This window comes from Trachurus trachurus (genome assembly GCF_905171665.1).
Source record: "Trachurus trachurus genome assembly, chromosome: 4".
Classification (NCBI taxonomy): domain Eukaryota; kingdom Metazoa; phylum Chordata; class Actinopteri; order Carangiformes; family Carangidae; genus Trachurus; species Trachurus trachurus.
In genome coordinates, this window is record NC_139898.1 from 9,383,455 (window position 1) to 9,401,039 (window position 17,585).

The 17,585-nt window shown below is 40.5% G+C and overlaps 2 protein-coding genes across 2 annotated transcripts; one reads left to right on the forward strand and one right to left on the reverse strand.

The window, feature by feature from the left end:
- Positions 1-1,403: 1,403 nt before the first annotated feature.
- tomm70a (translocase of outer mitochondrial membrane 70 homolog A) lies at positions 1,404-8,970 on the reverse strand. Its single transcript, XM_083970002.1, has 12 exons — positions 8,638-8,970; positions 6,915-7,088; positions 5,982-6,108; positions 5,771-5,880; positions 5,533-5,681; positions 3,519-3,726; positions 3,173-3,307; positions 2,698-2,805; positions 2,458-2,574; positions 2,228-2,325; positions 1,995-2,117; positions 1,404-1,915 (listed from the first exon to the last, which is right to left on the reverse strand). The coding sequence occupies exons 1-12, from the start codon at positions 8,869-8,871 to the stop codon at positions 1,762-1,764; spliced, it is 1,737 nt and encodes a 578-aa protein (XP_083826128.1). The 5' UTR covers positions 8,872-8,970; the 3' UTR covers positions 1,404-1,761.
- Positions 8,971-12,086: 3,116 nt separating this feature from the next.
- Positions 12,087-17,585, forward strand: lnp1 (leukemia NUP98 fusion partner 1; the record flags this gene model as incomplete). Its single annotated transcript, XM_083970829.1, has 4 exons — positions 12,087-12,266; positions 14,122-14,367; positions 15,496-15,591; positions 17,478-17,585. The coding sequence occupies 4 exons, from the start codon at positions 12,087-12,089 to the stop codon at positions 17,583-17,585; spliced, it is 630 nt and encodes a 209-aa protein (XP_083826955.1).

A 17,585-nucleotide genomic window follows, 5' to 3' on the forward strand; every position in this document is an offset into this window, starting at 1 on the left:
ATTAAGGTCATCAGGACAAACCCCCCAAAAGACTGAGTATTAAAAGATGGAATACAAAATGAAGTTTATCACTGGAAAAGAAATCAAGATTAAGTGTAATTGATGCATTTAAAAGGCTGTACACATTAAACCAGAAGAAAATTTTAAATTCATTCCAGGAATTATAACTTTATTAGGATTCATATTCTTTCAGTTTGGTCACCATACATATCACTGATTTTCCATCAAACAGCCAATATTTAGTGGATATTTGCAGATTAACTGCTATAAGTAACAACAATCTCCCCCCAGGTGAAGCCTTAATTAAGTGAGAAATTGATTTTTGTTGCAAGGTCATCTTCACCAGCTGCAGCTACAGTAGAATGCATGATTTGGTTCTTTGGCATTACAACACATTCAATCAATTGTAGCCATTGCTGCTGCTGGATCTATGAATGTCACAGGGAACAGGTCAGTTTCATTTTAGTTCCTCTCATGCATTCAGCAGTAGTGGCCTTTTTTTTTTTTTTTTACAGTGTATAGCTGCTACTTGAGAACCAAATCATACACTGTACCAAGAGATTCTCAGGGCTGCGTGTAGGCTGGAAACAATAAAGCTTGGGTTGTGGGGAGGTGATAAGAATGGGAGAGGAAAAAACTCAGTCTTAAAGTTTACTCTGTCAAAAGATGGAACCATATGTAGCATGAAAATAAACATTTTACAATCAATAGAAAATAAATCATGTCTCTTATTTAAAGTGAGCTAGGAAAAAAACACTGACTAGCCAATCCCTTGTGACATCTCCTGACACTAGAGGCAATTCTTGACTTTAATTTACATAGAAAAAAGAAACAAAAAAAACCTAGAAGACAAAGTTAAGTTAAGTTCTTCTAATCAAAAGTGTTTTGCCCGAAGTATCCTTTAATTGGGGTTTTCCTAGTGTTCATGACAGCAAGAGCATTGCATTTACATTTATTTATAAAGTGAACATGCTGCACAATGTATATAAAAAAAAGAAAACAGGCAATCCCATCATTAAAAAAAAAAGAACAGAAAAAGAACAAACACTTAAACTAACCCAACTGCTGTCCCATATCCATGGGATCAGTTCCAGCAATACAAACACAGACATTATACATTTCACTATTATTTTAATCTTGCATTCGAAACTGTTAATGTATGTTACAATATGGAAGTAGCTGGACAAAAACACTTCAAATCAGCATAAATTAACACGTGAGCAGTCCATTAGAACTATATAAAGCTCTCACAGTATTTTCTGTAGATTTAAAAGTGTCACAGAAGCTTCAAAGTCAGTGATTGGTTCAATAGACTGCGCACATTTCAATTCTCTTACATTTCAAATAGTTACTAGTAATTTCGACAGGTATACATGGCCATTCATGTATGCTTTTCCTTTCTCTTTATTCGGAGCAATACAAAGGTTTTATAATGATGTTTTGTTTGAAGTAAGTGCCAGCAAAGGGCTCTGTTGGTTTAGATCCCCTTGGTGCCCCCAACCCAACAACCCACTGGGTGTATCAGAGACCTGGATCACAGCCTCGGCTCGACTGTGAACAGAAATCCTTTTCCACGACAACAAACCCCTTAAATGTGATGTAAACATGGTTTATATTCAGGGGTCTTCATTTTTTTCCGCATATAATCCAGTATTCATCTTTTTTTTTTTTCAACAAATCAAAGTAAGTCAGACAGTTGCAGTTTTAACACAGTAAGTTTCAGCAATGAAGATTGAGATTGGCGATCAACTGGCAGAGAAGTTAGAGTGTTGGGGGTTTCAGACCGTATTTCCGGGCCACTTCAGTCTGGGCGTACGCTGCGTCACATAATGAGTACAAATGGGCCATCTCCATCTCTGACTTGGCTAGATTAATTGCCTTGTTGAACATTTCTATGGCCTTGTCCAGATTCCCCCTGAAAAGAAAATCATGGTTATTTCAAGCATGTTGAAAATACCTCAAATGTGTGGTTTGGATTAAATTGATAATCTCACCTCTGCACTTCAATGGTTCCCATAGTTTCATAAGCAAAGTCACACTTGTTGTCTATTTCAATGGCCTTACTGATGAGCTCTAGTCCCAGGTCGAGGTCTTGTTTCCATTGAAGCTGTAACAACCTACATATATATATATAAATATGAAAACAGTTACCACTGTGTCCTATTTTACATGAATCAGATGAATCATAAATAACCAATAACATTACACAAGGAGAATAAATGCCTACCCCTTGTGGACATATGTGGTAGCGTTGTCTGGTTCCAGTTCAATACACTTGTCGTACATCTCGTCTGCTTTTCCAAACTGCTGCTGATCAGTCAAAGCCTTGAGAGGAACACAGAACAACTTGTTGACAGTGCTATTATCTCATCTGGATAAAAGGTTTTTCAAACCGACAGACAGTACGATGAGTAAAGCAAATGAATAACAGGCAAAATAATGTTTTGGATTTTCTACCTGAGCATAAAGAGCATAGCCCTCAGCACATTTTGGGAACCTCCTGATAACATCCTCGAAGCCGTCCATGGCTGTCTGTACTTGTGATGGGTTGTTTCCAGTGTATGCTTGTCTGTACTGAAGGGCACAACAGTAAAATACATTTTAGCATTTAAACTTAAATTGAATTTGAGCCATCTATTAAACACTAGAGAACACCGTCAGGCAATCTTGCCTCTCAGTCTTTGCAGGACAACTTACAAGAGCAAAGCATTTCTGTGCCTGAGCCAGAGCAGAGTCAGGTCTGAGCAGGATGCATTCATCAAAGTCTCCCACTGCCTCGTCCACCTGGTCCAACAGGATCTTCAGCTGAGGAAGAGAAAACACACTTCGGTAATGTGCTTGCAGTAGATTTGTAGTCTGTATATTGTGTATCATTTAGTGCACTGTCTAACACTGGGTTCTGATTCAATCAGCTCAAATGCAGCTCTGGCAAATGCACAACGCACTCTGCAGGTGCACTTTCACAAAATGGTTCTGGTTCGTTTTCTCTGGTGGCCCTGTGCACAGCAACACACAAGTCTGATGCTCCTGGTCAACTCTCCTAACTGAGATATTGTATTGTATTGTACCATACCTTTAAGTTAATAGTTCTCAGCTGATAACGAATCAATCTACAAACTGACACACAATAAATTATCAATCAAATGGTAAAGAAACCAGATCAGCCTCCTACCTGACCCCTGTGATGATAGACATCAGGGTTGCGTGTGTCAATCTCGGCCGCCATGTTGAAGTCTTGTGTAGAGAGCATGGGCTGCTGCTGCTGCATGTACATGCTTCCGCGCTTGATCAAAGCGTTGGCTCGTAGCTGTGGAAATTATACAACAGAGAAACTGTCAGTTTGTAGGTCAAGTTCTGTCAAGGCTGTTTACACAAGATACTAGACAAAAAAGGCATCAAACAAAAATGTAAAAATGGCTGAATGGGATTCTGGCAAGTCCACAAATGTGACAGTCTTACAGTCAAGTTCTTCTGTATACAGCAACTAGGAGCAGACTCATTACACAAACAATCCTTACCTTCACATTGGCATCATGCATGTTGATCACCCGGTCCAAGTCAGGCTGTGCAGCAGTAGCGTTCCCAATCAGAAGGAAGAAAGTGGCACGCAGCAAAAGGGCCTCAGCAGTGTATCGACCACCGGACTCAATCTCCTTGGTGCATTCGCTGATGATTTTGTCGTAGTTCTCCTCTTCCATGTACTGCTTTGCCTTCAGGTAACCAGAGCTAATGAGGTGAAGACGAAAAACAAATTAACAAAAAAGCACATAAGGAAATGTGTTCTTTCATGTTGCAAAATTGGAATTTTCCATGGATGTAATAAGTACGATGGTTATGGTCATCTCCTGCGTTTACTGGGAATGATAAGGCCATCATTCCCAGATCAGAATCTGAGAAAAAACCATGAAGCACCCTCACTCCCCTGAGGATACACAACTCAAATGCTGCTTCTCTGGCTTCCAATTCAAGAGAGTCTAGCTGTTTACTCGTAATATCTTAAAAATCCAAATAGAAGATATGAATGACATTTCTTGAGCACATTTATATGAGCAAATCTTCCATCATGTTTAACTGCCCGACAACTCAGAGTGCTCAGAGTTGGGCACCTTTATCATCAGCTGCTGACACTGAAAAGGCCACATTAAAAGAGAATACGACTGGTTTCAGATTGGGTTGCACAATATATTGTTTGAGCATTGACATCGCGATGTGTGCATGTGCAATAGTCACATCGTAGGACGTGCAATGTCATTTTTTTTTTTTTTGTCAGCTTTTGTTTTTCAGAAAAGCGTCTCTTAACCAGCTCCATGCTCTGCTTAGAGTTCACAAACTCTCAAAATGAGATATTTAGGGTGCTGCTTTCACACAGGCATCGTTTCATTTCAAAGCTTCAGTTCTCAGAATTTCATTTTTACAATAGGGAGTCATGTAAATATGTAGAAGTATATGTGTTGTATTTCTTAATATCGCAATATATATTGCAGAAAAAAATAATATGGCAATGTTAGTTTTTTCCAATATCATGCAGCCCTATTTCAGATCACATCCCTGTTCTGTCATATAAAATATTCACCTTTCTCTGAAATGCTGTTACAGTATAATTGCTGTGTGAAGTTCTGAGTAAAGGCCAAAGTCTTTTTTGAGGTCACACTGACCTTGACCTTGAACCACCAAAGTGTTATCAATTTGTCTTTGCGTTCAAATGAACATTTGTGCCAAATTTGAAGGCCTGCCTTGAGGAGTTTTAGCATTGCATTTCCAAAACCAAAATATTGGTCAAGGTCACTTTGACCTTGAATTTCAATATTTTTGCGTACTAGAAAATTTTAATTTGAACACCATCCATCCATCCATCTATCCATCTTCTTCTGATTCATCCGGGTCGCATGGGCAGCAGTCTGAGCAGGGACCCAGACTTCCCTCTCCCCAGACACTTCCTCTAGCTCTTCCGGGAGGATCCCAAGGTGTTCCCAGGCCAGCCGAGCGACATAGTCACTCCAGCATGTCCTGGGTCTTCCTCGGGGTCTCATCTCAGTGGGACATGCCCGAAACACCTCCTGAGGAGGCATCCGATTCAGATACCCGAGCCACCTCAGCTGGCTCCTCTCAATGTGGAGGAGCAGCGACTCTACTCCGAGCTCCTCCCGGCTGACAGACCTCCTCACCCTATCCCTAAGGGAGCGCCCCGCCACCCTGCGGAGGAAACTCATTTCGGCCGCTCGTAGCCGGGATCTTGTTCTTTCGGTCATGACCCAGAGTTAATGACCATAGGAGAGGGTAGGAACATAGATTGACGGTAAATCAAGAGCTTCACCTTTCGGGCCAGCTCCTTCTGTATTATGACGGACCGATACAATGACCGCATTACTGTGGCCGCTGGTCAAAGCTCTCCCAGAGGTAGGAATCAATTTGAACACAGGGACACAGTTTCCTCATTAGTCTACCGCTTTATCTTATACATTCCGCTCCTCTATCCAGACAAAGAAAATATAAATTTGCCAACAATCTGATACTGAGTAAATGACCTCTGACCTCTCAGTGACCTCAGCTGCCTCGCCCTCTTTGTCCTTGTCTTCATCTTTCTTCTCTCCCTTCTGCAGGGGCTGTGAGATGATGTCATCGGTGAACGAGCTAAAGTAGGACTTGATGAACTGAGGCGAGGGCATCATGGGCTCTCGGTTCTACACAGGAGAAAATTTTAACCGTACGTTATTTGTGAATAATCATGGACATTAAATACAAAGAAATGTCTCTGAGAGTAGATAAACACCTTATATTTGTCCTTGGCCTTCTCTTTCCCCAGCTGCTTCAGCACTTTGTCTGCCAGCAGCATGCTCTGTTGGTTCTGGAAAGCCTCAAGTATACACACTGCTGTGACATCTGGAGGACATGCGTGCAAACAAAAACGTCAGTGTCAATAAGACTCACATTTTAAGTTAATCTTGGAAAAAGACCTTTGAGAAGAATGAACAGTGTCTCACCCTCTAGGCACTCCTTCTTGTTGTCTAGTTTCTCCAGAGCTTTAGCCCTCCTGAACAGAGCCTTGACATATCGCGGATTTAGCTCCACGGCCTGAGAGCAGTCCTGGACCACTTCTGTCCACTTCATCTGAAATGACAGTTATCGACCATTTATCCTCCTAGCAGCCTCCAGAGGTCTGTCCAGTACACACACAGGGTTTACAGGCACAGCCTTGTCATCCGGTTATTTATTGTATCAATTTGGAGATGATATTGCTTGAAGGAAAATAAGTGCATGATTTATTATCACCACAGCTGGCACTTTTAACTTTGATTTAATAAAATATCTCCATTTTCCCAGATGTAAAGATGCTTACTAAAGCAACTTATGGGAAACATCTCTCTAAATTTCTATCAAGCTTTATTACAGTTTAACAAAAAGGTGTGCACAGCATGGGTTTAAAATGTTTTTAACAAATGAAAATATTTTTAATCCAAAGCAAAAGTTAGAAAGCTGTAGTGATACTGATATCTGAAGACCAATATATAGGCTATCTGCAACCTCTGAATAAAATCAAATGGATAATGAACACCATAGGAAAGTTACTCAGTTCACTAATTGTTCAGTTTAAATATTACACTTTTAGTTGAAGAATTGGTGAGAGCAGAGGACGTTGTGAGGTGTCATTAGGATCTGTGGAAAACCTTGAGTCAAAGATGAGTCAAAGATGAAGGGCCAAGGATTGAAGAATTGGTGATTTGCACAACATCTGCTACTCATTCACCAAACATGTATAACCAGTGTTATTTTATCCCTTCTGGCTTTTAGTTGCGAGTCGTTGCCTTTTAACTTGGACAGAATCCATTTCAGGCATATTTCAAGTTCAAGCACCTCAATCCAGTGTCTCATACTGCAACATTTAAAACATGTGATTAAAAGAAGGTGGTGCCAACCTGCTGTTCGTAGGCTGCTGCTCGGTTCTGGTAAAACGTTGACAAATCAGCCTTCTGCTCTGTGGGGCAGAGAGCAATGGCTTCTGTGTAGCACTGGATGGCATTCTCATACTTGCCAGCTTTGAAGTACTTGTTGCCCTTGTTCTTTGCACCTTGTGCCCGGTCCAAAGGGCTCTAAATAAATGAGAGAAAGGGTACATTTTATTGATTAGATGTTCACCCGGTGGACTGAATCAAAACTGTATTTCAACATATTTTAGTATCCATTCCTTTAGCATCTAAAACTCAATTTAGCTTTTCAGGTGTACCTAGGATCTAACCAGAGATGTCAAATGGTAAAACCGACTAAAAATTATCATTCACGGATGTTGTTCAGGTTCAGGTTCAGGTTCAAGCTAAAATATTAAAACGATGTCAAGGAAGCACATTTCAATGACAATATCAAACACTGCAGCAATATATAAAATTGAATGAATAAGTAATGTTTATGGTAGAACTGTGTAACACTGTATGACAGGGAATGGAAACAGAAAGTGAAAATATTTGTTCACTTTTGATGAGGACAACCAAGAACCCGTTCCTGGGGCCCTAGAGAACCACTGGTTTTTATAACCCACTGAAAGCTGTTACCACAGCTTCCCAGTGTAATAAGTGCAGCAAATCATTATACCTGCATATTACTGCCATACTAGTAGTTAATACATGTGAAATGACTCCAGTCTGTTGTTAAATGTGTCAGAATTTCAAGGCAGCTGTCATGTCACTTGCCAGTTTGCATCACATGTTTGTAACAACTCATTGCTGCACAACATGAATCTAAATAAAAAATATAAGCCGTGATTACTCTTAACATGGACAAACGTGCTGTCTACACCAGGAGGGATTTAAAAGCATACAGTTAAAACTGACACAGCCAGACACAACTATCACTGACAACATATATGTGAGCTCTGCCTAAATTTAGGCATGCTGGTTTAGTTATATCACAGCCCCCTGCCCCTGTGGGTGCCTGATAAACACCTTCAAATGTGAAAGTAGCACAGACCTTTGGACCCAGCGAATAATGTTAGCTATGTAAAACAGGTGTTTCATATTAGGCGCTGATAAAGGACAGCACACAGTGAATGAAATGACAGCCACTTGTAGCCTATAAATTGACCTAATCTAATAAAACTGTCCCAGTCAAAACAGGCTGATTCAAATGACAGCCATCCCCGCCCCACTGGACATGCAGAACAGATAACCTTAGCTAGCGTGTCCGAAAAACATTACAATCATAACATTTTGCCACTAAAGGCAAACTCACCAAGTTGTTCCCACGTGCGTTTTACCGCATGGTTAACCATCTGAAATTGCACACTGAATGCCCATTATCCTTGCTGTACAGACGTGTAATAATAGTCATTTGGAAACAGGCTACGTGAATCTAGCTAACCTAGCCCGATTAGCTCCGTGATAACATTACCTAACGAGACGGCTAGCTTAGCAGTTATCACTGGCTAATCCACCACCGGTGAGCCGGTTGCTACCATGTTCGCTCTCGGCCTTGCTCTAGTGAAGGTAACTGTCACTGACAGCGTCACGGGTGGGTGTCCTTGACTTCACTCTAGGTGCAGGGTTTAGTTATTAAAGTGTCCTCGTTAAGCAAAGGCTCATCGTGCTTATAATGCATTGACGGTTGCACGGACAGCAGAGGAACGAGCAGTCTCCAAGCAACGGTTACCATGTTCTCCTGCTCTCGGTTGGCTCGAGCTGCGCCGTCTTGGCCTGGCACGGGACTGGCGCTGCCTTCAGGTGTTTTCCGCTCCCCGGTCCCTTTCCTCTCCTTCGTCCGGCTGCGGTTCCATAGGTAGACAGCCCCCACTCCCAGCACTATGGGAGTCCCGACCAACAGTGCCAGCTGCCAGCGGGGTAGTCCAGTCCCGGACTGCGGCTCGACTGGCTTTGACGCAGCCATGATCTACAAACAGCAGTGTAGCCAGTCGGTAGCAGCAGCAGCAGCAGACAGCAGCGTGAGCACTGAGCGGGGCCGCGGCTTCTTCTTCCCGTTCTCCGAGAGGTCACGCACACGCAGCAAAGACTCATGGGATACTGGCGGTCAATTGAAGGGGCTGTGTGTAGTTGTAGTTTTACTGTGGCATTTTGTAGTCCACACTTAGAAGCATAATACTGAAAAGTAGGCTACAAGATGTATTTATTATTTTTATTTATTTATTTCTTTTACACATGGGAAACACTTCCGTATAATATCTTAAATAGGCTATTTTATGGAGAAGAGTCTGGTCTTAAGGACAAAATTATAAAATTCACAATTTGACCTATCCGCTTCGCTGCTATAGGCTTAGAAAACACTGGTGGGATAGCCTGCTTATGAATTATGTGGAGAGTTGATTTTCTATCTGCGTGTCTGTCTTTTTCTCTCTTTCTTAAATTTGTTTGATCATGCTTGTTGTTGTTGATATGGACCGCTTATTGTGTCTGCAATAAAGATGAATTCATTAATTATCCAGATTTGTCATTCAATTCAAAGTCAAATGATACAATTTTTCTTAGCAATACGATTACCAGTTTACCATATGATGCAACATTCCTCTTTGAGTTTTGTTTTTGATGTTAATAATAAAACAAACAACTATGTCCAGTGTCACTGCAGCCACCAGGTGGCAGTGATGGGTTTTCAGCCCTGACACAACTGTACTCTAGTCAATTTGGATTTCTAATACAATTTTAACAGTGTACCTTTGTGTTTGTAATTTGTTCTTACCAAGATTTTTTCCATTTCAGAGCTTAGTGCTGCCCTGTCTGTCTGGACAGTGCTTGAGTCTGGCCATTCAATTTGTGCCCAAGGCCAACTGTCCTATCAGTGACCAGCACTGAGAGAGTCTGTGAAGAGCCTTGTCCTTGCAGTAAAAAAAGACCTTTGATAGAACAAATTTTGCTCAAATTGCTTGCCTGCAATCTGCAGCTTCATTCTCTTCTTGGAGTTGCACCAAATAAAAAAATACAGTTTCTGTACTTCACCAAGAATTTTTGATTTGTAATTTAAACTAAATTAGGAATTAGAATTAAATGTGAAACAATGTGTATTTTTTTCTTTGTGAGTAGCTAATCGATTCTGCACTAACATAGTAGCTTGTGTTGAAAAGCCATAAAATCAATTTTGCCATTAAACTGCACCATGTGACACAATAACCTGTGTGAGCTCCCTTCAGTGACCCAGCAGATATTGTTGCTTATAGAAAGGCGAAAATAGTATGGTAAGGTAATAATGGGTCTTTGATCTTTTGGCTATTCACGACTCTGTCTTTTGTGTTACATGTGCCTGCTATTGTTGGCATCTTTAGCTCACCTGACTTAAAGACAATTAATTAACTGTTAGATTATTCAATCAAGTTAACTTCAGAGGACCATTATAATATGTATATTTCTTGTTTTTTTGTTTAAAAAAAAATCTAAGTCAAGAAAGTAGTTTCTGTAAAACTTTTATAGCTATACTTTCCTACACACTATTTATAAATCCAGCGTGAAATAAATGAAGCAGATCTTTTTGGCACAAGCACCACACATTAGAAAGTTAATGGAATCAATTAGTCAGATTCACTAGTGGGAGTTGAACCACCCCCCTGTCTCTTCATTCACAACTTTGACCCTTCACCTCTCTAACCAGATTCATTTGAACCATTGTAATGTTTTGTTTGCAGTACTGTATTACACTGCAATTTGTTCTTCTTATTAAAACTTACAACCACTATAATTAGATTCCTATATTATTTTCCAGTAGTTGCAAAAATAATAGATATAGGCATATAGTGTTTTATTTATTTATTTATTTATTTATTTATGGCTCTGTGTGTTCAGGTGTAATCTTAATTGGCTTTCATATTAGGAAAAACAACAGATTACGGTAATCTTGTTCTCAGCCAGGACCTGCGGTTACATGACAAAGCAGCATGGATGTGTCATAACAGAGGCAGCATGGATTAGTCCTCCTCTTTGAGACAGAGCTCTGAGATGATTAGCAGCATTTTGAGCCTCAGTTTGTGCATGCAGGGTGAGGAGAGGTTGCGTTCATGTTCATGTGTTAAACTCATTGCTCATGTCCAGTTCCTTTCTCTTCATCATAACTTGATTAATTTTTTTGAAGTCATTGTTTAATATTTACAGTAGCTATTAGTCAATGCATCATTCAAGTGTTATAAATCATGAAAACCAGGTTGTTGTTGTTCACATAAATGCACCAAATTGTAGGACCATGTTCAGTACAACCTGTTTATCTGTTATGCAAATACCCAGGAACTTAACTATGACTCTATCATCTTACATATTTTATATTTGTTATAACAACATGCCCCCTTCAATTACACTGCAGAATTAAAATGTGTTATAATAACTCTTTTTAGTAACAGACTTTGTACCTTTGATTTGATACAGCTGATAGTTGTGAACTGACCAAAAGAGATTTTCAAGGATTAACCATCATGCTCCAATACGTCCATTACAAAATATGCACATGAGATTTTTTGAAGTTTGTGAAACTTTGTTTTGCACAATTGAATTTCAAAGGGCACCTCTAAAACAAAAACAATAAAAAAAAAGAGTGGAACCCAAATGAAAATATGTTCCCTCTGTGCCCTGTATTACACAAGCCCCAGGCTCACAGTGCACAGAGATGCCTCACTCCATAATTATTGACAGGTTTGATGTACTCGGCGAGTGGAAAGTATGGGTAAATTGGAGTTTCACTTGTCTGCCCCCAGGCCCATGACTGTAATGGAAAGATTAAAAGCAGTGGTCACATCACACTCAGTGCCAAAACACTAGCCATTCCTCCCTGCCTCCCTGTTTATTCCCATCACCTCCATTTTTACTCTCTCCCAGCGACGCTAAATAGATTATAGGGGATTCGCTTATTTAAGGACTTGAGCAAAAGCTCTGTGGTCTGTGGTTTATTTTTGTCTCATCCAAGAATAACAAACTACAACAGCAGAGCTTGAGGCCCCAGAGGGATCTAATTGAAGTAAGTTACCTTTGCCTTGTGGGACGTGGTGGTGGAGTAGTAGAGCAGCCAGTCAGTTCGAAGATTATTAGGTCTGTCTTTACTCTCCGTAACTCTTAGCTGGGATCGCACTCTCATCTTTTGTACCAGGACCTGCTGCACCGTACAGCTCCATCATGTCTCTCAGACTCCTGCCTGCATTTGTCATGGACAATGACGAAGATGATGATGGTAACTTCACAAAGTGGATGAGTAGTTACTGGGGTCACGGATCAGAAGGCGGACACTCCAGAAAAGGCAGCTTCAGAAGACCTGCAAGAGCACTAGCTGATCGGAGGGCATCATTGCCAACTGTGGTAAGGACCCCATGCATTTATATTTGCACCGACATGTAAACAGCAGCCATACACTTTCAATTTCTGCCTGGCAAAGGATACAGCCTGAGTCTCTGTTAATTAATGTAAAATGAGTTAAACATGTAGAAAAGTTATCAATGGCATAAGACTAACTAAAAAGTAGGCATGGTTTTTTTTTTTTTTTTTTTTACAGTGTATTTCACATACACAAGTATATACTCTGCAGACATGGAAAACCCACACATTGGTATGAACACTATGCAGGCTATGTAGGTCTGTTATAGTCTTCAGTAATAGGATGTCCTGACCTGTGATTTGCCTCCACTAGTTTCACATCAATAATGTCTGCTGATGTACAAATTAATGACGCTTCCCCAGCCCAAACTGATACACACTCTCAACCACACACAGACCACAGATAGATAACTATTTATGGCATTTTTGTACAAACATTATTAACCTTCCTGTGCTGCCATTTTGTAATGTGCAGAAATTCAGATGTAAAAACCTACAGAGTTGTTTAGATTTTGTGATGTTGTTCTCACTCACAGCTTCTCTTCAGTTCTCTGTGCAGTGTGGAAAAGCTTATGCTGACTTGTCAAGTTCACTGCTTCATACGATTGATAGGAAGTTTTCAAATGAATGCAGACATTGTCTGGGCTTTGTTCTGTTTCTGTGTTGATGTATGTGTACGTTTTGGAGATACTTAGGGAGGTCAGAGGTCAGTGGCACCCAAACAGCAGCGTGCTTGTGTCTGTGCCTGAAGAACAATTTAGAGAGATGGATGTTCACCAGAATGCAAATGTTTATCCTGTGTGGTTCAGATGGACTGGTGAAGGGAAAAGCACTGAATATGTGCAGCTGGATTCAAGCTTGTTATGTCAGTTTAAAATGTTCTTTTGATTTAATTTAATTGACAAACATGATGCACAATCCATGCTCATGATATAACTGTATGTGATAGAGCTCCATGCACAGGTTGGATCCATTTACTCACAAATTGACAATGATTTATCATTGTTTTACATGGTTTTGCTGATAGTAGATTTTATGTGATTAGAGTTGCACTTGCAGTCTTTAAGTTTTATGCTTGTGCAACGAAAATCCTCAGCCTTAAGTGACAGGAATGTGACACAAAGCAAATGCAAGGAGACACAATAACACATGCTTACATAGACTGGGCCAGACTGGATGCAACCCAGTTGGAAATCTGGATTTATTTTCAGAGTAAAAACCCACATTTCAGCCAACACAGATTAACTCCAGCGGGCCACATGAGTTACAAAATGCGTTCTCCTGCAGATGGAGTCCTTGCAGCACTGTCAAAGCACAATCAGTAAGGTTTCATGTAAAAACCTAGAGAACATAATACTGGTGGACTCCTGAGTACAAACAGTCCTAATTAATATGTTATTGCACCTCATGTCACAGCAGTTGCCTATCATACAAAGTCATCCAGAGGACACAGTCGTCCACAGTGATGCCACTAGAGTTCAGACGCAAATGATCAATGAGCAGAATAAAAAAAAACAGAGGTGTCTCTCTGATTCTCCTTCAGCCTACTGGTTTTGCAAGATTTTTAGTATAATAATCAGGTTATTGCTGTTGTGTAAATGAATAGTGAAGTGAGTGGAAAGGCAAGCTATAATTAGGTGGATGCTTTGCTAACATGTTACTCAAGGGTATTAGTGAGAGTGATTAACCCGATTCACAGACAAAGGCTCCGCAGAGTCATCCGTCTGGACTCATGTTGTGCTATAACATGGGAACATGTTATACCAAGTCTAAGTCTGAATAAATGTGGAAAAGTGACAGCTGTTATGTTTCTTTCTGTCCCTCTCCGTGTGATTCACAGTCACAGTTAGACGCCATGAAGTTGAACAGGATCCATGCAGCGACGATGGCACCCACGCCCAGCCACATCAAGACCAGAGAGGAGAAGGGGGAGGTCCGACCCCACCAGAGAGCTCGTCGTGCCTCCTCGGACGACAACAGCCGCCCAAAGTCAGCCATCCCAGAGAACCGCATCACCACCATCCCAGAGCTCACAGAGTCGTTCGAGAAGAGGCTCTGTGTTCGTGATAAGAGGACCATATCTCTGGTGAGCGGCGGAAACCTGAAGTCAATTCAAATTCAAGCCATTTTTGTAGTGGCCCAGCTTGTTTATAGATTATCCAGTTGACTGCAGGTTTGGTGCCCTCTGTCTTTCACTAACAGGATCTTACAAAGATTAATGAGCTCTGAGAGAGAATTACAAAGTGTATTATCTAATGTGCTGACAAGATCACAGGCAGGTTTGAGCTGCACGACATGTCCATTTGACACCTGATGGACATGTGTAGTTCACCTCCTCTTTTGTGTATCTGAGTGGTATCTCTATGATCTTTTTGAACTTGTCAGTATATTTTCTGTATTAACTGGGACATACAGTACAAGGAATTCATTTTTTAATTTTTTTTTTATTATCTTTTTCTTTCAACTAACAGACAGACAATGAAAAACACAACACAACAGAATAATCAGACAATGTGATAAAGTAAAAAAAGAAGAAGAAAAAATTAGGGTTAGGGGTTAGTAACTAATAATTCAAATAATTACATAAGGTTTCAGTCAGAGGATACATTTCATAAGCACTGTACCATAACAACTAACACATGTAGACTTACTTAGAGTACAATTGCCTATCCAGAAATTACAAGTATAAAAGACTAAGAAGAAAAAATATTTTACAAATAATATTTTACAAATCATTAGAGATATTATTTGTTATATACCTCACCCATCTTACCCATCTTTCTTCAAAAATATAAACTTGATTTCTAATTCTCATTGTTATTTTTTCCATTACGTGTATCTCGTTGACAAGATTCTTCCATTTGGAATTACTTAAAAAATGTTCACCTTTTAACCAATTTCTTGTAATTTGTTTAATTAATGCTACTCGTATTATTAAAAATAAATATACATCACTCTTCCCAATGTTTTCTGGAAGTTTTCCAAGTAATAGAACAAATGGATTTTTATTCAAAGAGATGCCAAAGATATTTGACAGTTCTCTAACAGAATCTTCCCAAAAACCACCTAAAACTTTACATGACAAAAATAGGAAAAGGAATTTTTATGGCTCTTTATCACCAGAACCTTAGACTTTAGGAAATATGTAGATGTTTTACAGTAAACTGATATCATATTGTCATGACATGTGGAAAATCAACTCTTTCTTTTACAGAACAATGACGACAAGTTGTGCCTGATATGTCATGAGGACATGCGTAAGAGTGGAGGAGTTCAGGAGCTGCACTGCACACACCGCTTCCACAAAGAGGTAAAACATCTCTGACGATGTATATTTGCATGTCTCCACTTCCCTGACCTTCCCCTTCACAAAGAAGATGTCACTCACTCACTCACTCCAGTCCCAGCATGCCACACATCTGATACCAATGGCGCATGAAGGCCGCTCATTCCCGGACATGCATGAAGTGAAGTGGTATGAAGACTGATCCTTTACTTGAAGCCTATCTCTGTGGAAGCATGGAGAACACTTGACTTGACACTCACTGATTACCATGTTTCTGTCTGGTGGGGCACTGAAGGCGGCTCGGAAGTTAGAGCATTGTCGACCTCGCAGTGGCAGCGAAGCAGCAACCAGTCAGATGAGAAGACTCTCGGATGAGAGGAGGAAGTCGGTGGACGGACCGATCTCTCTGGAGAAGGAGCAGCACACACCCCGTCGTCAGCTTTCCCTGCGGAGACATCGCTGATATCACTCTGTGGAAGGAGGTGACTCGTTGTGGAGGAGAAGATGGAGGATTTGTCTCAGGGCCCTGACTGTGCCTGACCTGATCCTGAGAAACTGCACTGTGGGCCCTATTCATGTGGTTTCATTGTCAAGAGTCAAAAGCCAGACATGGGAGGATTCATCAGTCAGAATTTGTTGATGAAAGCCTGAAAAAGCCATGGACTTCTTTGGATTATAAAAAAAAGTTGAGACAAAACTTATGTAGATTATGGAAGTAACTGTGCTTAAAGTTTCCTGATTGGATTGGCCTCTATTGCCCTGCTGCCATATTTAAAATATATATTTTACTTTGACAATTGCAAAGACCATGCCTCTGTATATTCCCACAAGTTGTTTCATAGTAGGACACTCATCAGATGGTTTTAAAGGGATAGTTCAACATTTAGGCAAATTGGCCCATTGCCATAATGAGATAATAACGGAACGTTTCAAATTCATGCAAAACCGCTGATGCGCCTTCCTGTCAGGGCAGTTTTTCGGCAAGCAGTCTCTGCATTCACCTCGAAAACAACTCTGTCTCATAATGTTCCGTTATTATCTCATAGCGTGGTGAATGTGCAGGTCACAACTTGTCCACGAGAGCGTTTTGGAGTTGTTGGATTGTATATTTGATGAGTTTGATGAGGGAAACCAAGAAATCCCATTATTCTCCGTAGCGTAGCTCTGAGCAGCTTGCGGCTCTGCTCAGCCGTTCTAAAAATAGCTTGCATCGACAATTAAAGGTAACAAACCTACTCCTAAAACTATAGGGATTATGGCAATGGGCCAATTTGCCAAAATGTTGAACTACTCCTTTAACACACCACACATGGAGAATATTTTCAATTTAGCACAACCACAATATATTTTCAATAGCGTGAAGAGTAAAAAATGCACATATACTAGATTTAATTAGCACATTTAATTAATCTCAGCCTTTGTGATTTGGTTGCATAGTTCCCACTGTTGCCACTCCCTTCACACAGACTGATGACTTGGAGGATGACATGTGTGATTGCCTGGGAGTTGTTTTAATGAACTCCAACATTATGTGTATTATTGTGATGAATAAAATAACTGAAGTGTATTCTATGTTGTGACAGAAATGAAAAAAGTAAATAAATAACCAAGGAAAGAAATTCTCAACTTAAAATGTTTCTGCTGTGGATTTTACCTGCTTATCTGATGACACTGTTTGGACCCTTTTATGAGTCCACTCCTTCGACAGTGGAGTAAAACATGTGACAGCAGTGTCCTCAGAGCTAGGGGTCGGGTCAGAGTTAATCCTGCCCTGCTTATTTTACTGTTGTTCAGCGTGGTGGAAATTACCTCCTGGCCTCAGTGAGGGAAATCAATACCTACAGAAATCATAGCTGGGTCAGAAAATGAGACACAACACATGCAATAATGTTTTTTACAATGTGTTTCAGTGCATGGAGCAGTGGCTGTGGAAGAAACAGATGTGTCCCACATGTTATGTCCACGTGTCCATGCCGAAGCCCCTCTACTGGTCATCGTCCCGCATCAGAGTCCCATAG